This window comes from Spea bombifrons, chromosome 4, assembly GCF_027358695.1.
Source record: "Spea bombifrons isolate aSpeBom1 chromosome 4, aSpeBom1.2.pri, whole genome shotgun sequence".
In the NCBI taxonomy this organism is placed as follows: Eukaryota; Metazoa; Chordata; class Amphibia; order Anura; family Pelobatidae; genus Spea; species Spea bombifrons.
In genome coordinates, this window is record NC_071090.1 from 77,209,967 (window position 1) to 77,236,475 (window position 26,509).

The 26,509-nt window shown below is 37.3% G+C and overlaps 1 protein-coding gene across 1 annotated transcript in view; it reads left to right on the forward strand.

The window, feature by feature from the left end:
- Positions 1-25,503, forward strand: part of OTUD7A (OTU deubiquitinase 7A) — an 87,886-nt gene extending 62,383 nt beyond the window's left edge. Inside the window, exons 9-14 of the mRNA XM_053465100.1 lie at positions 2,681-2,793; positions 8,604-8,731; positions 9,729-9,878; positions 22,556-22,670; positions 22,908-22,992; positions 23,554-25,503. Of these exons, the coding sequence (XP_053321075.1) occupies positions 2,681-2,793; positions 8,604-8,731; positions 9,729-9,878; positions 22,556-22,670; positions 22,908-22,992; positions 23,554-24,981 (2,019 nt within the window). The 3' untranslated portion in view covers positions 24,982-25,503. The remainder of the gene's footprint in view (positions 1-2,680; positions 2,794-8,603; positions 8,732-9,728; positions 9,879-22,555; positions 22,671-22,907; positions 22,993-23,553) is intronic.
- Positions 25,504-26,509: the final 1,006 nt, after the last annotated feature.

Below are 26,509 nucleotides of genomic sequence, written 5' to 3' on the forward strand. Positions count from 1 at the left end.
AAGGATCAATGCCATCATATACCGCAGGGCATTACAATGGGGAAACATGACATATCAAGCAGTGCATAAAATAACAATTTGGACCTACACAAACAAAAGGTAAGGAGGGCCCTGCTCAAACTAGCTTATAATGTGGAATAGATGATTGAGAGAGTTAAAATCACCACTAGTCTGCTAACTCTCCCAATAATGAGTAGACCTCATTAGTAACTAAAGGTAACCAAATAATGTAGCAAAATAAAAGGAAACTGCCATGAAACAAAATGTGTGAGTAGCAGCTGTAGAGGTGGGGAAGTTTCTTCCAACGACTCCACTGAAATCCTGTATAGCTCTGAAGTCATAAGTAAACTGGTTCTCTCATGTCATCCAAAATAAGCTATTGGTAAGAGTTCTTGTGTATCTGTGTACTGGTGTATTGATATAGTATTATAAGGTACATAGTATAGCTTGGTAAAGTTAATTGACAGTTACAGTAAATTGGTAGATATATTAACAGTGAGCTGTGGTCATATGGGACCAGATTGGCTTTTCTGGAGTGTTAATGCATAATAAAATGGTTACATTACTTTTTTTCATTTACAACTGAGTTTTGTCTTTTCTTCAGATTCCAATCTAGGGGAATTATATAAATAATCTCGCTTTTGACCTAAGACTTGGTGTGATTGAGTATGTCACTGACATTGTATACATTAACACACCATCTATATTGCTGTTGGATTGGATAACAAATGTATGTTATAATTCAGTATATGTGTATGTTTGTTTCAAGATGATATATAACGTTAGAAATCAAATACAGTAAAATGTGCCTCTGATTTCTATTCTTCGACCATATCTTTTTCCCTGTCTATAGCAGCCCCGCTATCATATAAACTGATATAAAATAGCATTTTGCTAAAAGAAGCTGGCAGTACACTCTCTAAAATACTAAACGGATATCACTTTAGCAGATATGTTATTTTTTCCTGTATTGTATGGCAACCACCTATCTGCGCTTGCAGGGAAAAAATATGAACAAGGTAAAATTTTACAATATTAAAGGATTATCTTTTGTTTTGGGCATTTAACAGTCCTATCAATTATATTTTCAATGCTCTGTTTCATTTTAGAAGTAGTAGGCACCGCTGTTACTTCAAGTGGTTTATATTTGGGCCTGATGCATTACTCTGGCAAACTTGGACATTTGTGTTTTGTTTGCAAAAGAAGAATAAGTTCTGCAGAAGACAAGCTTCAGAGAAACTCAGTTTCTTTTAACTTCTAGTATAAAGAACAGAAACTTTCTAAACCTTAGAAACGTTGTCTGTCATTTGTACGTTCCCTTCGGTAAATATGAATAATTCATGCATGAGTAGATTTTAACAGGAACACTAGCTTTGATGTTGGACATATACGTCGCTGTCGGGTTGATTTTCCTTTACTTTTCATATGCATAAATGGCTAAGAGAAACTGAAGACAGACTCTAAGGGGTTGAAGGACGATACAGCCGTGTGGTGCGACTTGCCATACATTATGAAGCTCTTAAAGGTGATAGGGATTTTTTGGGTCCTTAAAAAAATTTAAAAGTTAAAAAGTTTGTTCAAAGTGTGTTTTAAAGCATTCTGTTGGTGGTAGTTACTAAAGAGACTGGATATTGGAGCTTTGGCTTTGAGACATTCTCGTGACTGTTTTGCACTCCATACTAGCATTGGGCCTGTTAATTAACAGTCTCAATTGTACGTGTGTGATACATACACACACACATAAATATACTCGCTTATAGAGTAAAGGCAAAAATTATTTGATCCCCTTCTGATTTTGTACGTTTGCCCACTGACAAAGACATGATCAGACTATAATTCATCTGAACAGTGAGAGACAGAATAACAACAAAAATTCCAGAATAACACATTTCAAATATGTTATTAATTGATCTGCATTAAGTATTTGACCCGTTTGCAAAACATGACTTATTACTTGGTGGCAAAACCCCTGTAGGCAATCACAGAGGTCAGACATTTCTTGTAGTTGGCCACCAGGTTTGCACACATCTCAGGAGGGATTTTGTCCCACTCCTCTTTGCAGATCCTCTACAAGTCATTAACGTTTCAAGGCTGAGGTTTGGCAACTTGAATCTTCCGCTCCCTCCACAGATTTTCTATGGGATTAAGGTCTGGAGACTGGCTAGGCCAGTCCAGGACCTTAATGTGCTTCTTCTTGAGCCACTCATTTGTTGCCTTGGCCGTCTGTTTTGGGTCCTTGTCATGCTGGAATACCCATCCACGACCCATTTTCAATGACCTGGCTAAGGGAAGGAGGTTCTCATCCAATATTTGACAGTACATGGCCCCATCCATCGTCCCTTTGATGCGGTGAACTTATCTGCTTTATTTATCATCTTTTGTAATGAGCCACATTATGTAAAAATAAATAGCCTTTGCCTACATTGCGTCCTTATCTTAATTATATATCTTACTAGGCTACAAAATGACTACACTATGACTTGCTTAACTATCTCGTTTACTCTTACCTTCATACTTTGTAACTTACTTTGAGATGTGTGTAGTGCAACAGTACTTGTGCGCATGTATCCACAGAGCAACAGAGATTAATTGATCTCCATTATAAACAACAATCTGAAGTGGAAAATTGATCCCTGAAGTATGTTTTTGTAACATGTCTTTTGCTGATTTTTTTATCTAGTCTGGACTGGTATATACAGAAGATGAGTGGGAGCGGGAGTGGAACGAGCTACTAAAGCTGGCATCCAGTGAACCTCGGACACACTTCAGCAAGAATGGAGGCTCTGGTGGTGGGTAAGTCTAGATTGTGTAAACATATACCATGCATTAATACAAGTATCCCTTGCCCCACGATTGCATGTAAATAAATTACCACCTTGCATGTAGAAGACGCTTTCTACCTAGCACCAGACTTTTCAATGTATTTTCATGGTCCCATCTCCCATTCATCCATGTACATTACATTATATTTATTTATAAATCGCCGCAGATTCCCCAGCGCTGTTACAGTCAGAAGAACAATTTGAAACACATACAATAACACATACAATAACAAACTGGTGCAAAGGAGAAGAGGGCCCTGCTCTTGTGAGCTTACAATCTAGTTGGTGGTTGTAGCACGCTTAACATCTTCCTTGAGCCGTGAAACACCGGTCAGTGGGTCTCCTGGCACCCAGTTGATCAATCCCCTTCAAATATAAGACCAGTACTGAGAAGGGACCCCTCTTCTTGCATACTTGATGAGCCAGCAAAGGTAGCAGGAGATGTGTTTGGATGAAAAAGCCTAGGAACTTGGGGTGGGGAAAAATGGAAATGCATACAGTGGGATATTGTGGAATCCCACCATATATTTGCAAGGAGGACCACTACAATTTTAAAAGGACACACAGCTATTGTATGCTATGTATATTTTAGACATTTAGACAGCTAGATATCCACCGAAATTCTAAGAGTACCACCTCAGCACACACAAACTAATGCATGGAGCTTTGTTATGTTACATATATAAAAACTATTTTATCCTCTATTAAATGACAGAAAAATCTACACTTCTCTTGATTAATAAATTACTAGCGGTCTTAGGTAGAAATAACAGAAACTATACATGATTACTACTGCTGCAGGTATGATTATACCAAACATATTAGAATTAGAACCTTCATCCTGTTAAGTCTTTCTCTTTCATAATACAATGTGATATGAACTTATATTTTAATTGGACTTTATGAAGCCATTATTTTCCAAGTATTTGAACACATATACAAATCCAGTGTGAGATGATTATTGAATCAAAAAAATGTTAAATCCATAGCATTGAGAAATGTTTTTTTCCCCACCTCTCCATCTGTTTATTGAGTAAAGTGACCCTATAGTAAAACCCTTGTATGAATAACTATGAAACTGAAGACGCTTCTCTTTGGTGCAGTTACTGTCAAGTTTATCATATTTTCTAACCTACAGAGCATGTGTCAAACACAGGCTGGCGTTAGATAAGAAAGTTACTCAAATCAAATAATTTGTATATCCCAAATACGGTAATATTTACTAGTAAAACATTTTCCCTATAGGGTAGTCTTATATTAAGGCTTTCTTTTTTCCTAAATTAATATTCAAATTTTGGGGGGTCATCTTATTATCAAGCAAATATGGTAATTCAATCATTTATCTTTCGATAAAATTTAATAATATTACTTTTTGTTTAAACCTTGTGATATTATGCTAAAAGCAAATAATGTTATTGATGGCTGTGACTCTTAAGACTTTCATGTGCCCCTGACCCAGCGTATATAATTCCTTGCATTTTGCTGCCTTTTTTTTGAGAAAAACCAATGCTGCCTGTGAGTCAACCAATGGTGTATAATATATGATGTTATTGTCATTGATTGGCGCAGACTGTGGAACCCTTTGTCATGTCTAGAGAGCAAATGTGTCCTTGCAGAGGAAATAACAGTATGATCTTAGAAATTTGCTTTTTGCAGGACCAGGCGGAATGCATTTTTTCTTGGTGTTGAATTCATAAAAACAGTAACTGTACATACACAATACCTTTCGTTGCCATATAGTTCTAAAGCAAGATGTAATGAATGCTGGTGAATGAATGAATGAAAGCGATCAGGACTTCAAACTGCAATCTGGTCCTCGGAGCTCAAAGAATAAGCAGTGAAGATATGTCTAAGTGACATTTGTCCAACTGCTGGAAGGCCATTTCCATGCTAATTAATCTGCACTGAAAACTGAATATGATCATCGCTGCAGTAACAGGTCATCATAATAAAAGAGAACAATATTTAGTATTAAATCAGACACAATTACCCAGTTAAGTGTGACAATGCAGTCTGAACAGAAGCGTTTACTGCCTTCTGCAAATCCTCTATGCCTTCTGGGGCACAGAAGCTTCATTTGAGTTAGTTATGTTCTATATCAGCGGAAGCCAATATAGACAGCTCCATCGTTGCTGTGGAACTAAAAATGATGATTCCCCGCTAGCCACAGGCATACACATTTTCTTAAAACAACTCTGTGGAATTTATAGTTTCTGAATAGCTGGAGAGCTACTTATTGGTTTTCCCTGTTGTAAGTGAAGAATAGCAGCCAAGCATGGTATCCCAGTAAAAGAGCTTGCTTTAGGAAGATCACCAATCATTTTAACGTTTAGTAGTATGTCAACATTTGTGACCCATTTTCAAATGAATGAAATCACCATTAGCACCAGTATAGTGGTTAGTACCGGTAATAAAGTGGACTTTCTATTCAAATAACACTCCAGCAAAATTGACATTGTTATTTGAGGACTAAAATGGATTTAGTGCATGCAAAAACACACATGGTTTATTTTTTCTTTATTTTTAGTTAGAAAATGATGACTTGGTTTCCTTGCTTCTACTCAAGTGCATGCCCCATAGAGTATAGAAAGTACAGCTGTTGATTTCCCATTGAAGTCAATAAATTAAGGAGGAATGAAGTAAAAATGGGAAGTCTTGGTTTCCAGCTCCAATAAAAATTAAATGCAGGAACTGGAAACCATGCAAAATGGATTCCATTGTGCATGATCACTTATTTACTGGACTGTCCCTCTAAATACATATATACGTTTTTCTTCTGTCCCACTAAATATGTAAGTAGCCAGTGTACATTGCAGTTTGATCATTTTTTATATACCAAAGTAAATGTGATAAATATGTGAAAAATTAATCTGGAAGTTTTTCTCCTATTGTTACATAAACATTAGTTCAGATCAGGTCTTGTGGATGAAAAGCAAATCATGATATTTAGAAATTGTCCCTTTACAAAGATGTTTTTAGAAAATGTGGTTTGTCCAAATGTGTTCCTCAATCTCCTCTACTGTATATAATGCTTAACATATAAATGAAATAGCCTCCCTACCCTTAAGAGTATCATGTACTGATATTGGCACTAAATAGTGTACACGCCTAGTGCGCATCAATGAAGTAAACCTACTGCAGAACCTAGAAATATGAAATAAAGGGAAAATATTATGTGAGTGATAAAACTGCTGTAGCCATGAGCATGGCATTACAAATGAAGACATATTGAAGATTGTCATGTGAGCACATGTGTGGAAGAAACAATGTAAATGTAGTTGAAACACAATATATACCATGCCGTGCTTTTTATGTGCTTTGACATCTGATTAATACCATCAAGTTTTCATCATGTTTTATGGTGTGTGCTAAAAGGGGACACCTTACATTCATAAGTAACTGACTTCATGTAAGTAGAACCTCAATGGCCTTGCAAGTCTCTGGAGAAGATGACCATTCAATAGGCTTCAGTTTTTTGCTGGTGTCCTGCTTACTCTCAAGCTTTAAAAGACTATTTTGAAAATGACTTATGCTTGAGCATAATCAAGTCTATAGTATCCATGTGTTAGTTAGCCAAGCCAACTCTGCTCTTCTTCCGGGATAAACTCAATAGCATTGACTCTCCATAATGCTTTAAGTATAACTAAGATCATTAATCAAAACAATTGCTGTCTGTGGCAAAATTAACATATAAATTAGTTTCCTGTTCTGAAACCCTATCCTTCTTCGTCCGCTTCTCCTGGAACCTGGCCTCCCGTTGAACTCCTACAAAAAGGCAGGGCCTTCAGGCATACCCTCTCCCCCGTTCCTTTAATCGGAATCGCAAGTACGAATCCGCATTTAAAACTGCTGTGGCCCGATTTCCACTTTAAAATCTATTTTCGAATAACCTAACCAATCATAATAATTTACAATTCATTTTGCGAGAGAAATATTTTTCCAGTAGGTGTTATGATTTTTAATGCTGTCCTGCGCTTAGATTCGTATGATGTACAGAAGCCTTTCCTATGCTAGAAAATGTAGCCTTACATGCTCTCGGTAAATGCCAGGAATTATGCCTACACCTAAATGGGCACTGAGTGGGTTGCTTGACGGCAATACCATAAACTGACTCACTGAATGACTCAGACTGATTGATTAGCAGTCTCCTCTGCTTTTAGGGAGTTATGGCTCCAGTCCTAATAATTATGCTTGAACCTCTTCATTTACTGTTAACCTCTTCGTAGCTAGAATAGACGTCTTGTGTAACGAAAGGTAAATCTCTCTCTTGTGATAACTGAATACTCCTCAGCAGCCCCTTCTCGTCTCGCCGTTTCACTACATTCCAGTTCACAGTTAAATAACAGTAGCTTGCTTATCATGCAGTTTCCCGGTTACATCTACCATAACTTTAATTTTGTTTTGTTAACCATCCGAAAACCACTACTCCTATTATATGCCTAATGGCTCCTTGATGACTCCCAAAGATTCATGAAGTCCTAGAAGGATAAATGGTGCTGTAGAGAATAAATATTTGGTCATAATTTAACACTATACTGGGACAAATATTCTTTACCAAAATAAAGCAACCCAATCGAACACTTGGCCAAATTCCATAAACTTCAAGCAATCAGAGAGCGATTACCATCTAAAGCTGTAGCCTGCCTGTGCGCTGTGTCTTTCAGTGTCTAGTGCTTGATTGTGTGTAGTTTTTTTTTTGCTGAATGAATCTGCACTTGCAGAATTGACTAAGCTGCAGCTATTATGGATGTATTCATTAAAAGCATACCAAAATATATTTTTAAACGCGTTAGAAAAGTAGATCGGCGATCGGATGATTTCAAATTTGTTTGGCTTTGTACTACTGTAGAATACTCATAGTTTGGGGAAAATAATTAGTCCATTGATGGAGATATTGAATGAATGGGCCAATGTGAAGATATTGTCCCCAGCCTCCCGGTTCGCAGAATCCCTTTGATTGCTTCCGGACGGAGGTTTTTTTTATAAAATGGCCCTTTGTGGGACACATAGCCAAGTCTTAGCTGACTTTGACTAGCTGTGTATGGGTTCTCACAAACTTCCTTTGCAGCTGTTTTAGCCTTTAGTACATGCCACAAATGCCCTCTAAGCCGAGGATCACATATTGATGTTACACAGCAGCCTTTTCTTCTTTTTTATTACACCTAACTGGTATTGTTTTTGCTATTGCTATAACATTCATATTTTCTATAACTGCATTTTTTCAAACAGTCCTTTCATTGGGGTACCGATGTATGGCTGGTCGGCCTCAAACAATCCTTCTAACCTCTTAAACATTCGTACCCCTTACCTCTTTTTTAGATTTTGAGCTCATTTGAGCTGAGACCTGCTTTCCTTTTGTGTAGTCACGGTTGTTGATACAGTGGTATGTTGTGCTTACTCATTGTACAGCACTGCAGAATATGATTTCATCCCCATTAGACCTCTGTTGTTGTTACTGTGTAGCACTTTCCCTAAGACTTAATGCATTTATCCATTTAATAATAAATCATAATGAGTATGTCATGTTCACTGCTCACAGACTTCCACTACTTTAATGCTCATATCACATTGCTGATGTAATATATATATATATATATATATATATATATATATATATATATATATATATATATATATATATATATATATATGTATATAACATGAGTGGTGATCGCCTATATAGTTTTTACAATTTCTCTGTCCCTCTTCCCTTCATTACCAATGATGTATTTTGTTTACCAGTTCTTGTTGTTATTGTGTACGTTCTGTGATGTCTTCTAGAGTTGATAATGCAGAAGACCCGGTGTATGAGAGTTTGGAAGAATTCCATGTGTTTGTCTTGGCCCATATCTTAAGAAGACCAATTGTTGTAGTTGCAGATACAATGCTTCGAGACTCAGGGGGAGAAGGTAAGTCTTTCTCATTAAAGAACAGTTTCAGATGAAGTACCATTGAGGATTTCATCTCACATAAGGGATTCTAATATATTTGTAACATGAAAGCATGGTTGTACCTAGAATGTTGGGTAATACTGCCTAAACGTTCTATGGATGTCTGTGAATAAGCTTATATAAAAAAGAAATAAACTGTCTCTGTGATGTCTGCATAGGTGAAGACAAAAAGCGTTTTTTTTTTATTATAGAAACTTATTATAGTTCATTTTGTCTTGCATTTGGATTCAATGCTTTGAGTACTAGCATGTTCTTTAATGCTCTTTCAGTCAAGCTGGGGTTTTGGTTATGAGAATAGAGTGGCTTTTGGTGTGAATAAAAGTTTTCCCCACCCTTGTTTAGTCACTTAAATGTTTGGTTTTCCAAAATATATTGATTCATATGAACTCCCATCACTCTGTAACTGCTGCTACTGACAAGATAAAATGGCTTCCGTACATACATATATCTGATGCTTGTCTTCTCCCCTTGTAAATGTCAATGGGCCAGAGTGAAAAAGTCATGGAGAACTCCCACAGGTTGTTGGACCCATCAATCACAGCCATTACCATCAAGGAGATCAACCATTTTTTGATACTTCTACCTATTGATATGTACTGTCCTATTTTACCTCATCAAAGAGCACCAAAACAGCTAAAAATGAGTTTTTGGTTTTGTCAGGGAACCTGCTCATTATCAGAGATTTGTACGAACAAACTTTGTTAAAACTAATGTTTTGTAAAAATCCGAATGCATATCTAAGAATCCTATAGTGAAACTTTCGTATTATTGTTCTTAGATATCATGGGTAGCAGGTAATTGCCAGTAATATTCTTCTATTAAATATTGTTATTTTGTAACAATGCCATCATACATTTGATATTTTTTTGTAACAATGGTTACTTATTACATTCTTATTGAGAACTCGGTGAAGAATAATAATAATGATAATCTTTTATTATTATTATTTTTGCAGCGTTTGCACCTATCCCATTTGGAGGAATATACTTACCTCTTGAAGTCCCACCTAACAGATGCCATTGTTCACCTCTGGTCCTAGCCTATGATCAAGCTCATTTCTCTGCACTTGTGTCCATGGAGCAAAAGGATCAACAACGTGAACAAGGTAGGCAAAATGCCTTGTGCGTTTGCAGAAATATGTTAATAATAAAAAAAAAAGTTTTAAAGCTTTAATAAATTAAAGTTTTGTGAAAAGTTTATTTAGACAGTTATAGAAAAGGATCTCTTTAATGTGGCAGACATGGCCTATGTTTTGTGTGATTATTGATGCAAACCATGTTTGCTTTACTGCCCTTGTTTGAATGAGACTCCAATTTATGAAATACCACCTCTCGGCATCGTGGATTAATTTACAGCCAGGAATATGGGATTAGATGCAGACTTCAGTTTTGACTTCTAATCTGCATCTAGTAAGAATTCAGTTTTGAATTGTGTTTTCGGAGAGGTGGGTGCTTTTGATTTTTATAAAGGAAAACAGAATAAATTAAAAAAAAATTCAGCAATACTATTTTGTTTTTTTTTAAAAAGTAACACTGATGGGATAGAACAAAGTTACCATTCATTCCTTTGAATTAATTGAGAGAGAAATCAGACAATTTCTACGTAAGAGACATGGTACCTAAAACCATTTGCGAGAAGCAAGCTGTGGTATTATTTATAATTAAAACAATGGGGTATAAGAAATGAACTGGTATGGAGCTTTAAATGTGCCAGTGAAATGTGTCTGCTGATTGGGTCATTCAGTTGTTTGCTGCGGCAATCACTTGTATCGTGTTAGTTCATAACCCCCAACATGTGCTCCCCAGTCCTCTGTTGTAAAGCGCTTCACAGAGAGAGCATGACACTGCTGTTGATCTGTTAAAGTGGGTGGATTACTGCAATAGAACATAGGCTGGATTTCCATTTATAGAACAGCATCTAGAAAATGATCCGACCAGCTTAAAATAAAAACAGCTAGTCGTTTCAATAACTTGCTGTTTTATCCACCGTGATGATTTTAACCTCAGAAAGGTGCAAGGTGACAAATGAACTGTTCTGGAAAGTAAATGCAAGAATGCATGGCAAAGTTATAGTTTCACTAAGCAGCCTTGACATAGTTGTTGCCAGCATTTGTGCATACATTTGTCTATGTATATGTGACCGAGTGAGAAGTGTGGCCCTAAAAGGTTTGTATTTAGGACCCAGAGTGTTACAGTATAGTTACAGTATAGTGTATAGTGGGAAAGTACAGCCCCAGGGAGAGTATAGTATAATATTTGGTATGATTTCTTCTCTGTATTTGGGTTGCTGGTGAAAAGTCCAGTCGATATTTTCCAAGGACTGCGACTTAGGTACCTGATAAATTGATTGGGTCCACCTGTGGCCTATTAAAAGCAACAAACAGCATGTTAAGCCTGGAGCCAAGGGGAGTCATTTGTGAGCAGAGCAGACTACCAGAATGCCTTTTAGACAATTGTATTTATTTAAGTTGGTAAGAAGAAAAGCTATCTAAGGGCAGTAAACAAAACCACAGTGCGTAGTATTTGCTTTTGTTTATTTGTATATTTTTGCAAAAAAAAACCAAAAACCCTCTCTACCCTAGAAGACGTTATATCAAAATCCCAGGCATCACTTCAGTCTTAGTGTAGTGGTGGTTTCTTACTATATATATACTATATATATATATATATATATATATATATATATATATATATATATATATAAATATAATATATATTAGTATCGAAGTTACAATTATGGAAAAACACAATCTTACTAATAACACAAATTATTGTATTGTTCTTGTCCATATTAAATACATTATTCAAACATTCACAGTGTTGGCTGAAGAAAGTATGTGAACCCCTAGGCTAATCACTTCAACAAAAGCTAATTGTAGTCAGGAGTTGGGAAACCTGGATTTCATTGGAACTGGTTAACATTTCAGTTCTATGAACTAAATGTAGGTCAGATCACATTTTATGAACGAATTAATGTAGACAACCAGTCAATTCCAAAGGGTTCATTTTTTTTCTTGCCGCTCTAGGATTATATTCATGTTTATTTTTTTCTTCACACTATCCCAGTTTGCTCTTTTACTCCTCCCTCTTTGGTTGCAAATTGCTTACTAACCTTATCACATTATATAAATTAGGTTAATTTGAGCTCCTCTCAGCCCTTTCCCCAAGATTCACATGTTGAATGGAGTCTTAGGTATTTACCCAACTGCTTTGCTTGATGTAAAGGGATATTGTGTATATCATTTTTTCTTACTATAATATTATATTGAAATTTTGTGTCACATTGTGTTGGATCTGAAGCAATAAATATCGTATTTGCCCGAATATAGGCCGCACTTTTTCCCCTCACTTTAAAGTGGGGGTGCGGCCTATATTCGGGGTCTAGCCCAGGAAGGAATTTACAGCATTTATGTATGTTGTTCTTTGCACTATATTACTACAATGTTCTTTAGTGTTAATCTTTTGTGTGTTACTACCGCTGTGACTAAAAGGCAACAGATGTAATATCCCATTTTAATTGATAAATGTTACATTTTATTAAGCAGTCTACCGCCCATTATATTCTTCTGGTTGCCTTTGTTCAGTTCAAACTTAGCTCTTTATAGTAAAAGGCTGTGGCAGTGCTAGAGATTTTATTGCTGTGATCCTGTAATCATTCTCACCATTGGCTAGTTTATAAGACTGCTAGTATCTAATTACTTGGGGATGTCATTTTGAAACCCTTTGGGGGTTGATTTACAAGTTTCAGCGAGGCTGAAAATCTGATGAACTTGGCTTCCTGAAAGCTCTTACTGAGTTCTATGTTTTCATGATTTTAATGGTCGCTGAGCTCAGGAGTTCTAGCATATATAATAGCTAAAGGAGAATTTCAGTGTTACTTCTGTTGAACTTGCATAAACTCAAGGTCATGAATGACATCAACTGAGGCTTTACTTGCTGAGTTGTGTTGGACTCTTTGGCTCTGCTCTTAACAACCTTTATATAAATAAATATTTTCCTAAACAAGATGAGTTTAACAAGAGGAAGAGCAGATCTAGCCTGATATTATGAACACGTTTAATTTTTACCGCAGCTTCAATCTTTGAGAAGTAGTGTGGATAAATAATATTGTAGCGTTAAATGGCATGGATGTAAGGTATTCTTGTGAAGATTTATAGCAACACAGGGCTTGGTGTGGCCAAACGCACCAGACCCCATGTTTAGCATATTCCAAACGGCGGGATAAATTACTATATATATAAAAAATATAATAAAATATTTACAAAAATGTGAGGGGTGTACTCGCTTTTGTGAGATACTGTATATTGCCACGGTCTTGAGAGCAAAATTCAGCAAGCAACACCTGCAATCTGCAAATTGAGTGTCTACTGATTTAATTGCAGACCCATTTGAGGAGCACTTAATACATTATATTTATATAGCGCCAGCAGATTCTGTAGCACTGTTACAATCCGTGGAATAATTTAAAATCACAAACAATAACAGACTAGTACAAAAGGAGAAGAGGGCCCTGCTCTTGCAACCTTACAATCTAGTCGGTAGTTGACAGGGAAATGAAACAATAGGAGAGGACTGCTTGGATGTGGATGACATATTGTGGGAATATTGTGTCACCAGAGTTGTACTAAGTTGAAGGACTTGTGGAACTAATTGAATTGAATCCATTTTTAGTTTAAATGGGGTCCGAGGTTGCAAGTGGCCATGCTAGTTAGCACTGTGTAAAAGGCAGAGTTGGTCTCTTTTAAATCCTTACCAAGTACCCTGAAGTGAAATTTATTATCTCCAGGTGAATGTGATGTGTAATAGGAGCAGTAAAATGAAGGCACATGGTTAATATTAAGAGTAACGCCTTACATTGAGATGAGAGGGCCCCTTGGAATGTTCTTAACGATCTCTTGGCAAAAGAAGTGTTAATGTCTAATCATGCAGGGCTCGGGAGATGCTTCAGAATGCAGTATTCTTGTGTAAAAAGGATATCCATAACAGCTTTCAGATCAGCTGTGATAGGAGCATGGGGACTGAGATCTGGGGATACATTTACTATTAAATTAGAACAGAAGAGGTCTGGTGTCAGAATTGGTCCCACATGCTAATGCACAGAAGCTGCTCGAAAACACCAGAAACATAAATGGCATGTGGCATTCCCTTCGCATACAGTGTGCACATCTGCCAGTTTGGATGCCCCATTTCTTTGGAGACATAATCATGTAAGCTCTTTCTGTTTGCTGAAACCATATAGTTCATTTGACACACAAAGGCTGAGAGCAGTTGCAAGTACGTCCATGTGTTCATACCTATTATCTTTTTAAATGGTCACAGAGAAACACTTTAGTTTTAGCTTGGGTAGTTAATGAGTTTTACTGAGACATTTTAATGACTTTGTGACCTAATAATATGCGTTTATATAACTATCATATAGAAGAATCATATTTTATACAATTCCATTTCTATACACGTTTTCTGTTTTATATGCAAACTAATTGACTTATAGTGCTGCAGCGCACTCACACCCAACAAATGTTCTAAGCTCTTAGAAAAGAGCGGCATCCATGGAGGAAGGTTGCTGACCTGTGCTTACTGTATCTGATTCACAGCTAGAGGTGGTTGAGCCAGCCATGAAGGTAGTGGCAGATGAATCTGCTTTGATCACGCATGAGCCAAGACACACGCTCATAAGGACACAAGCCCCCTAAAATGAAAAAGGAGGCAGCATTTTAAACTGGATTCAACTCACAATCTCCTCTTCCTGACAAACTGAACCAGGTGCCGGGCCTCAGTCAGGCTCCACCGTCTGAGGCCCGACCAGCTCTGTTCATGGCTGACACTACAATATAAAGTGCTTGGTCTCCAATGTATCGGAATGCTACATTTCTATAATATACTTAAAACCAAAAATGAAAATATATCAAAAAATTAGATCCATTATCTATGTCAAAAATTTGCTTTGGCCTTTTGAAGTCTAGAACCTCCTGACCTAGTGGGCAAAGATCACTCTTCATACCATCTTGTTACAATGTGCGTGCCGTAAATGATACAGGCAGCGTGCTTTTCCTTTCTATCTTCAGTGGCATAGGCAGGGCATCGGACTCGCTGCATCATTGAAAAAGCTACGCACATTCAATACAAATATACTCGTGGGTATTTTTACTAACCGTGTGCATTTTGGTAGTTTTACAACATAAAATAGTATGACATTATGTAATTTTTAAAAATTGTGCTTAAGTTTTCATATCTTGCCTCTGACACAAAATCCACCTCAAGTAAGCTACCGATAAAAAGCTGATCTGCTGAAAAAAAAAAATATATATATATATTTTGCATAAGTAAACTAAACTAAAAAAATGCAGGTGTTTGCCAGGTAGTAACAGTTGTCATCTTTCTGCCCTAAAGATTACATTTTGTCACTGATTTCTTCAGATTGTCTGCTATTCTCCTTGATGCTTTGGAAAATCTCTCTCCACCGGTGCTAACCGGGAAATCGATAATTCTCTACCTGCTTATCTACTGGTGGCCCCTTTTTTCTTTCATTTGTCAGGCTTTGTTTTTCACTAGGGAATAAACAAGGGGAAAAAATCTCTATTTCTCTCATATGTTACCACAGTAATGTTTGAGCAAATGCTTATAATGCGACTCTATGTGCAACACAAACCTACCTCTGTCCTTCCCCAAGGTCTCTAACTTAAATATGTTGGGGTTCCTGTCTCCTGCAATGTCAACACTATTGGTTAACCTCATTGGCTTTAAAGGGTCTGTTCTTTAACTCGTGTCTGTCTGTGATCTACGGCCTTCTACGTTAACATTGCGATCAACTATACCTGAGAGCTTGCATTCTTTTATGCTTAGCGGCCCAAAGATAGACCTGCTCTAGTTTGCTTTGATTGTCTAAGCCACTGCCTGAATATCTGTATTTCACTGAATCACCTCACTTAAGTTTACCTTTGGAGAAAAACTCTGCACTCTTCTCATTTTTAATAGCTTGTGAATAAGATATAAGCTGTCATACATTTTTAATTTTCCAAACTTCACCAAAGGTTCTCACACGCCTTTGTTCTTGAATCTGTCAGTTATGACACCCGAATAATTATAAATTAACAAGATGTCATACCGTGTTTTGAAATGGCCTTGAGCACCCTTTAAAAGTGAAGTAATGATGTTAAAAAAAATTACATATGTATTAAATTCTGGCTGCACTGTGTGCTTCAAAAGCATTTTGTGATTGTTTAAAGGAAGTTTTAATTTAGAAGTAAATATAAGTTTGAAAAGTAGACAAAAGTTGTGGGGGCATGCTAAGGCAGGGACACACCGATATGACCACCCATAGGAGGCAGGACTAGGTTGGGGAAAAGTGTGAGGTCAATGCCTCTCTTCAGCACAGGTGTGCATGAGGCTGAGCATCAGGGCATGACTTTGTATTATTTATGTGTGTATGTGTGTGTGTATGTATGCATGTATTGTATGTTTAATATATGTGTTATATAAGTATTATTTGCTATTACCTTTTATTTATTAAGTGCCAGCAAATTATCTGCTGTACAAGTTAAATGGGGTGGTTAACATATACTGTACATAACAAATATTCATTGACACATACTGACACAAAGTAAAAGAATGTCGGGCTTTCGAGGCCTACGCTTGTGAGCTAACAATCTAAAGATTTTATATATACACCCCAGAGTGTTACCTGAAAATTTCCACCTTAAGGGGATGCCAGTCTTTGTATATACTTCTAATATATACAGATATGACTGTTATCATGCAACAGTCCAAATTCTGTCATTGAACATTTTTCTAATTAACGTCGGTACTATCACTTTCAAATAATATCATTAAAAATGGATCTCGTTCTGAAATGTTGTGTACGGGATTTCAATGTTTTTCATCAGTAGCTAATTTTAATGGATGGGAAAGCAGGGAGACAGCTGCATCTTCCTGATTACAGTAATCACATCTCTGGTAGATTTTTTTTCTTAAATGCAAAGATGAAAGGAAATAGTAAACTGTTTCCTTTTCTCTCTGCTGGATATGTTGGATGGTTTGTGAATGCTTACGGGATGGAATACTTGATGTTTATCGTTGGTTTTGAAATGTGCCTAAACTGGTCAACATTACAGATATTAAGTTTTTACTCATCAATAAGGTCAATGACACATTCTTCAAAGATCAGATATTTTGTGTGATAGAATAATACATGTTTATCCATTTTTTGGCAGGCTGTTCATCTTTTCTGTAGTTGTTTCAAAGTAGAACCCAAGTTACTTCTCAGATTTTGTTGGAAACAAAAGAGGAAAATGGTACAAACATGAATCCGCAGATGTGAAAATGCGCCCTTAGTAACAGTCCATTACCTGGGCATTCTGGTTGTTGAATTATAATGTAGTTTTAATTCTGTATTTATTACATTAAGTTAGGCTTCGTTTTTGCCTGATATTTAGCCATCAGCTGAACATCATTAGGTGGCCACAGGCCACAAAGTGCCAGTGTTGCTTTGGTATTCGTACTCCGACCCTGGCCTGGAAAATTGTAGGTCAACGTTTTTTTGTATTATAATGAAATCAAATAATAATTCAAACATTCAACTTTTATGCGCTATAGTTAAACCCTTAAGGACAATGGGCGGTCCCTAAACCCATTGAAAACAATGCATTTTGAGCCCGTGCATGTACAGGCTTTGTCATTAAGGGGTTAAAAAGAAAAAAAAAATGCCTTTTCACCGATATAGGCTGCTGCCGGCTGATTATTGTGATGTACATGCACCTAGCCTGGCACATTGGACCTGTATGTTTAATGGGCCTAGCTTACAATTATTTCAAAGACATATCTGAAATAGAGTATGATCCTTCACATTGTTCTTGGTTGTTTCCACCTTGTGTCTATTTTATAGGATTGACATTTCAACAAATGTATTGAAATACAAGATCTACTCTCTGATTCAGTAACAAATCTTGAAAAACAGTGTAGGTCATTTGGCTGACGTTGGTTCAGTTATTGGCCTTTCACATTAACATCAACACATACAGCAATATAATCATTTGGTTTACTTGCACAAGTGGGTAATCTGGAGTGCATTGTTATGGGAAACTCTTAGCAGAGCCCGTTCAAACCCTTGGCTGAATCCTGACAGCCATATTTAGTCTTGGTCTTAATGGTAAAACAAACTTGTAACCCATGTTAGAGAACCCAATAGCTTTGCAGCAATGGTTTGAAGCAGACCTTCTCCAATAGGAACATGTAACTTTTAAAACTTAAAATCCACACTGACATTTGATATAACATTATATAATGGCAAATGAATACAATTTCACAACAGGTTGTGTACAGGTTTATAGTTTAAGCTTTGCAGTGTTAATTAAATCAGACGTAATCAAGTGCTCAAACCTGTTTGCAAATCAAAGCTAATCAAAGGCGCATACGTTGTAGAATATTTTAAATAATGTTCTTTAACCCCTTAAGGACAATGGGCGGTCCCTAAACCCATTGTAAACAATGCATTTTGAGCCCGTACATGTACGGGCTTTGTCATTAAGGGGTTAAAAGTCTGAGAGGCAGTGTTTTCTTGGAGCGCACTGGCATTTGAGTTGGAAGGTGTAGTAGGTGACACCTGTCACCAATGAAAAAGGATTTGGGCTGTAAGAGCTCTGTGACTTCATTCGCTGTTTTGCTATTAGCCTGCCTATTAGAGAGACGCAGCAAATCATTCATTTGAAAGTGTGGTTTTTTTAGCGTGTTATGGTGTTGGCTGTAGCACGATATTCTCAATTACAATGATCCTGGAACACCTCCAATTCCTTGGCTTCTAATTCTGTGGTATATTAAAGTATTACATTTGATATATGTGTGTGACCCTAAAGGGACATGTCAAATACTAACACAAATTGAAATCTATGTGCATGAATGACATCCATGTTAATACAGCATTGGCGTATCTTTGCTTGGTAATTGGGTATGACTGTCTGACTTCCTAACCAATGAAACCTAGACAGTAAGTCCTAACTCCATAATGTTGAGGCTGATATGTTAAATATACAGTCCTGATACCTTTAACATGTTGTATAGGGGCTGTATGTAATAGCATAAACACTTTGATTTTAGTGTTTTCTTGTTTTTTAAGAAATAATAATTCTATGGATGTGTTTTTTTAGAAAAGAACAAGGGTAATTGTTGGTAAACCTTAGTAGTGATTTTTTTTTTTATGTACACCATGAAACCAGATAAAGTGAGGGTCCTCACATTGGATCCTTGTGAGTTGACATTTCTGCTAGCTAATTGGCTCAAACAGTAAGTACACAAGGAAAATCCAAATGTTTTCTTTTTAAAAGCAGTCGTAGTGGTGCTTTAGCCATAGGTACTGAAAAAGCCATAAACAGAACGGAACAGTGCGTAATATTTTATAGGCTTACTATACAGTGAGCAGCTTACCTTATGCGCCTTATAAGATTTGCTAACATCTGCACAGCATGCATTTTGTGAACCTGTGAATGCTGTTTTATTAATCATAATAAATACACCAGCTGAAGGTCTCCTGTACCACATTTATGGACTATAATTTTTACAGCTGTTACTAATCAAAAATGTGCAATATCTGCACCATGTTTTTAAATAAAAAAAAATAGAAACGCTTGTCAATGTATGTTTCATGTAAAACTCGATCTGCCCATGATTATTTTTCTTGGTCTGTGTGCATTTGCGAGCAGCTGTTCCTCTGATGCTCCAGTTACAGTCTAAGCACAGCAGCATCAGCGGCTTGAGACATACCTAGAGATATCCTATCTGCCAGTACTTTTTTTTTATAAATGGGTACAAGGCGTTCACAATCCGATTTTCCTTCTCGCTATGTGAGAAGTTCCATTTCGCAGTACAGCAGATCTCACCAAATGCTATGTCAAAGCAGATAAGCGTGATGTTTGACATCATTTCTGGGTCATTCAGGCAGAAGTGAAAACTACTAATCCAAACTTTTCATATTGAATGTGTTTTTAACACCGTAACTACATTTTCCATGGGATGCTCCAACAAGTAGGAACATTAATTTCTTGCTCTAGTCCTATGACCATTTTTAAAACTTTCCCCCAGAATTCCTGTATATAAATAATCCCCATTACGGCACAATGAAGCGAATAAATAATATTAGCGAGTATAAATCATAGCTTAAAAGTAATTGGTAAATGAAGGCTTTTGACACTAAATGGGCAAATGCCCATTGTGCAGCTTTGATCAGTTGATTTTAATTTAGTTTATCAGCTTTTTGATAATAAGATCCTGCCCCAGCTTTGTACAGGGTCTAAGAGGGCACTTTGGTTTCAAAGGGTGCAGATTAAAGCGAGGGCATTTATGTGTCTGTAACCTATTGCTAGCTATTTACAGTTAGGTCCGAAAATATTTGGCACCGACACTAGTTTTATTTCGGCTACTTACAAAAATAAATTCAAGCTAGTGTTAACAAGAATATGTGCAGTCTCTCAGATTTAACTTGAGGGTATTTACATCCAAATTGGATGAAGATTTTAGGAATTACAGCTCTTTAATGTCGTTTTCAAAGGACCAGAAGTAATTGGACAATTGACTCAAAGGCTGTTTCACTAAAAGGTGTGGGCTACTCCTTTGTCATTTCTTAATCAATTAAACAGGTAAAAGGTCTGGAGTTGATTCGAGGTGGGGTATTAGCATGTGTAAGTTGTTGCTGTGAACCCACAAAACAGGCCATCCTTAGGCTGCACAAAAAGAAAAAACCCATCAGAGAGATAGCGGGAACATTAGGGGTGGCCAAAACAACAATTTAGTATGTTCTAAGAAAAAAGAACCCACTGGTGAACTCTCCAACACAAAAGGCCTGGAAGTCCACAGAAGACAAACAGTGGTGGATGATCGTAGGATCCTTTCCATGGTAAAGAAAAACCCCTTCACAACATCCAGCCAAGCGAAGAACACTCTTCAGGAGGTAGGCATATCATTATCCAAGTCTACTATAAAGAGAAGACTTCATGACAGCAAATACATAAAGTTCATCACAAGGTGCAAACCATTCATAAGCATCAGGAATAGAAAGGCCAGATTAGTCTTTGGCAAAAAAAAACATAAAAAAAAAATAGCCAGCCCAGTTCTGGAACAAATTCTTTGGACAGGTTAATCTAACATCAACCTTATCAGAACGATGGGAAGGAAAATGTATGGCGAAGGCTTGGAACGACTCATGATCCAAAGCATACCACAACGTCTGGAAAAGACGATGGAGGCAGTGGGCATGCGTGGCTTGTAGCGGCACTGGGTCGCTAGTGTTTATTGATGATGTGACCGAAGCAGTCGGATGAATTCTGAAGTGTATAGGGATATGTTGTCTGCTCAGACTCAGCCTAGTTCAGCTAAGTTGATAGGAAGGGGCTTCACTTTACAAATGGACATGACCCAACACATACTGTGAAAACGACCCAGGAGTTTTTTAAGGCAAAGAATATTCTGCATTGGCCAATCTCAACCCGATCGAGCATGCATGCTGAGGACAAAACTTAAGGCGGAAAGAACAACTGAAGACAGCTTCAGCAAAGGACTGGCAAAGCATCACAAAGGAGGAAACCCACTGTCTGATGTCCATGCATTCCAGACTTCAAGTCGTTGCCTGCAAAGGATTCTGGACAAAGTATTAAAAATGAACATTTTATTTATGGTTGTGTTCATGTATCCAATTACATTTCAGCCCCTGAAATAAGGGGACTGTGTATTAAAATATTTTTGTTCAACCCCTTGAATTAAAGCTGAACGTTTGCACTTTGATTGCATCTTGGTTGGTTCATTTCAAATCCATTGGGGTGGCGTACAGAGCCAAAATCATAAAAATTGTGTCAATGTCCAAATATTTCCGGAGTCGTCTCTATATAATTGTGAAAATTATTCATGCATTTTTATTTACATGTTTTTTTCAGTTCCTACATATATTATAGTGTCCGTCTGGACTCTAGAACACTGTGATACCTTTTTGTATATATAAAAAGTGTATTTTGGTGCAGTCACTTGTAAAGGAAAATTTAAACCCCAATGTGATCAATAATAAACTAGGAGGCAAGCCCATAGCATTAATTAGTTTATGGCAATATAGCGGAAGATTGCAACATTCATCTATGCACCTGGGGAATACCACTGAGAACTTTCATTTCCCTCTTGAGTCAGCATCCAGAATGTGGTCATTAAAGAAGAGAAATCCCTATAGGAACATTTGTTATGCATGGAGATAATAGAACCACTGAGATGTTGTGCTACAGTGCCATCTTGTGGTGTAAACCTGACCCTACAGTCCCCACAGACACTCTTTATGTGATTCATGCACCTTGAAAGGAAACAACTAATCTATTAGTTCTAGTAAACATATACATGGAAATTATGTTTAACCCCTTCAGGACCGTTTTTTTTTTGTTTGTTTTTTTACCATGTTTGCACTAAAGGACCAGACCCAGAGCAGTTATTTTGCTTTTGCTATGACTTTATTCAACTCTGATTGCCCACTAACTCATTTTTGAAATAATAATAATAACTGTTGCGATGTGGGGGCGTTTGTTTTGGATGACGTACCTGGTACATCATGGAACCGCTTGTACCATGTCAACATGAAGTACCAGGTATGTCTTCGGTCGCGAAGGGGTTAAATATGCAGCTATTCTTTGTAATTAAATGTGAATTGTTTATTTTTGCTCTTTTCTAAATTGTTGCACAACATTTGATTATCTCAATGTTTAATTCCTTGATATTTGTTTTTATTGTATTTTTGTAATAATGTTATTTTTTTTCTTCTCCACAGCTGTTATTCCTCTAACGGATTCCGAACATAGGCTTCTACCTTTGCACTTTGCTGTGGATCCTGGCAAGGATTGGGAATGGGGTAAAGATGACAACGATAACATCAAGTTGGCCAGGTAGTCTCTGCACATACGGGTGGAAAATTTAATGGAATCAATCAATTGAATATTTGCATGCTACCTATACTGCTACATGCACACATCTCAATGTGTTTTACAGATAAATGCTTTGTGAATATGTGTGCGTGTGTATACATTTTAATGGTATGTTAATAGACTAATATGTTACTGCTTGCCTTCTGTGATATCTTCTATACATTATCTCTGCCTTAACATTACGTGTTCCTGTTACAGTCTGATCCTGTCTCTGGAGGCTAAGCTGAACCTTTTGCACAGCTACATGAATGTAACTTGGATACGGATACCCTCGGAAACACGGGTAAATCCCTGCAGCCTGAAGAAGGCATTGTGGTTATTCAGTATCAAGGGCTGCAAACAGGTCAACGTAGGTTTTTTTGTTTATGTTTCTTTGGGGTATTCCAGCCTGAGCACGGGTATCTCATTAAAAAAAAAAAAATTCAATGCCGAATACTGGCCTGTTTGCACCCCTTGAGTTGTGCACTCCTGCTTCCGATATACAACGCAGGTATATTAAAACATATCTTAAAAATCTGTTTCAATTCATCAAGTTAATTTAAAAACATTTATTTTTGTCGTGTAAAACATCATATAAGTGGTACATGTGTACACTTGGTGCTTTAATAGTGAATAATCTCTTCCCAAACTGACCTTAGTTAAAGAGATTGGGAAACTTGTTGCAGATTATTTTTCTACTGTTTGATGCAGATCTGTACATAATACTTTAAATCTAAGACCACAGCTGTGGTGCTTTCTTTATATAAAAGAATTCACAACAGTAAAATGGGTAGAGTGATATTTTTGGTTTAATTTTAGATGTAGTATGCACACCACTAAGGGCCTGATCTTATGTCTTATTTAGGCTCCTCTGGCCCAACCAGAATCTCCAACTGCTTCTGCAGGAGAAGACGTACAGTCATTGGCAGACTCCATGGACTCCGACAGAGACTCCGTTTGTAGTAATTCCAATGTCAACAATGGTAAAAACGGGAAAGAAAAAGAAAAGGAAAAACAAAGGAAAGAAAAGGAAAAGAACAGAACAGATTCTGTGGCAAATAAGCTTGGTAGTCTCAGTAAAACACTGGGTATAAAGCTTAAGAAGAACATGGGGGGTCTTGGAGGTCTCGTTCATGGAAAAATTAGTAGAGCTAATTCAAGCAATGGGAAAAGTGGGGACTCAGCTGAAAAAGGGAAAAAGTCTAAGTCTCGTAAAGGAAGCAAAGAGGACTCTGGGCAGTCTGCCAGCACATCCCCTTCCGAGAAGACAACTCCATCACCCACAGACAAAGTTAGCATATCTCCCATTGAGAAACTAGCCAACAGATCACTTTCAGATAATAAGTCAGACTCCTGGAAATATAGCACAGATGTTAAACTCAGCCTTAATATTTTAAGAGCTGCCATGCAAGGGGAGCGTAAGTTCATCTTTGCGGGACTCCTTCTCACTAGTCACCGGCATCAGTTTCATGAGGAGATGATTGGTTTTTACCTGACCAGTGCCCAGGAACGTTTCAATGCTGAACAGGAGCAAAAGAGGAAAGAGGTGGAAAAGAAGGCTGTTATAAATGGGTCATCCTGTAGGAAGCTGGATCAGGATGGGTTTGTGAAGGAGAAACTGGAATCCTCTCCTCAGGAAAGGGCATCACCAATCTTGCCTCAAAGCCATACAACGCAGTTAGTTCTAAAACTGAAGGATCGGTCAAGTCCAGTCCCCTCATCTTACCCCTCCCCCAGCAATGGTGCTAAGAAAAGTGGTCCTACACCAGTGTCTGCTCACTACAGCCATACACCTCCCGTCCAAAGGCAAAGTGTTATCCATTTACATGATGTCAATTCCAAGCCGTCGGGCTTCCAAGATGACCCTTATAAGCCTGTAGTTGGCTCCTTAAAAACTTGTGCAACGTATCCCCAACAGAATCGCTCATTGTCTTCACAAAGCTATAGTCCAGCTCGGTTATCGGGCATACGCACAGTGAACACGGTTGAATCTCTTGCATATGACAAAGCCTCAGAGCATAAATCTCAGACGTATACAAACGGTTTCCACTCTAGTGATATCAGAGACTGCTTAGAATATGCTGATGAGGAATCTTCTCAAACATGGTTGAACAATGACAAAAACAGCAGGGGTAGGAGCATAGTCTGCCCTATGTATTCACTTCACCAGAGCAGGTGTAAGAAGGAGAATTGCTCCTTTTATGGGCGACCTGAGACTGAAAACTACTGCTCTTACTGCTATAAAGAGGAGTTAAAGCGCAGAGAAAGGGAAAGCAAGGTGCACAGGCATTGAATGGTATAAAAGGTCCTTACCGCTTAGATCTACCATTTTCTACATTCAACAGTTCAATACTAAACTCACTTTAATTGCAATGGAACAAAATAGCCAAAATACAAGACACAACACCTCCACTTGGCTTCTGTAAAGATCAAACATTTGAAGGTCGACAGTAATGGAAGGGATATAAAGCCTCTCTTAGTCTTTCTCTGGTCCTCTTCATATATCAAGCCGAAAGGTTGTTTATGTTGTAGTCAGTGTTGTGTGTGTGGTCATTAATAACTAAGGTGCCTGACTTTTTGCTATCACTCAGGTAAGTTGAAAGGAACATTGATTTTTTTCTTAATATCTGGTCTTCGTTTTGTACAGCCAAAACTCCTGTTCGTTTTAAAGTGCTTTGGCTATCATGATTATTAGTTTCATAAAAAAAGAAAAAGAAACATACATTTATACATTTTACAGAAAATGTGTTTTGTAATTCTGTCTTACATTGTAGACATTATGGTGAACAGAGATGATAAAATGATCTTGGGCAAAGTATTAATGTCTGGGTTTTGTTTTTTTAAATACCTTTTTGAATCTCCATTGACCTGAGCTATCCGTGTGTCATTAGAGAGTACATTGAATCGCTAGTGTAACATGTCTCCTAACTAGAGGTATTGGGGTCAATCGGTGGCTGTTTTCATTTAGTTTGAAGCACTATCACCACCAGGAGTAAATAGACAACTAATAACAACACAAGGGAAAGGGAAGCAGAAATAAATAAGGGTTGATTGGCCAAAACTATTTGGTAGGAGTATAGGTTGAGGATAGAGCATTTGAGTGGATGTGGTGTATTTGCATCTAAAAGAGTGCCAGTTTGTCAATTTATGGGGTATTGAAATAGATTATCATTTGGCAACGTGTCGTGCAAGCGCTTGTATTCTAGTTTCATTGCTGACATGCTGAGGTTCATGTATGTCTGACTTCTTTAGAGTATCGTTTTTTTTTCTCCATTGGATATTGCAGTCAAGAAAACCATATTGTCTCATGGGGTCTGTGTTTTGTTGTGCTATTATTTAAATACTGGTTGGGTCAGAAGCACATTAAAGGATTAGCATCTTTGAGTGACAGAGCAGGGAGCAACCTGCAGTTAATGAAAATGTATGTCCGAACTACGCTATAGGCATAGTAATAAATGTTGAATGTCTCCTTTCATGTGTGCAAAGGCATGTGCAATTGCTGTACTGATTGATATACATACATTATTCATACACGTGTATGTATGTGTGTGTGTGTGTACAAATACAGTGTGTGTGTGTGTGTGTATGTATATATATATAATGATACTGATGAAATTATAAAAAGGGATTATAGAGTTATGTTTTGTGAAAGCAAAGGTTATAAAGAAGTATATAAATGTGTGTATAAATCGTTAAGAAGAAAATGCTATCTCAGAACCTACCTCATAGGAGGCTGTTGGGAAAGAAAGATGTCTACTTCCTGATTTTGATCAGAAAAGGGCAGCTGTATATATATATAAAAAATGGTTAAGCTCTACTTT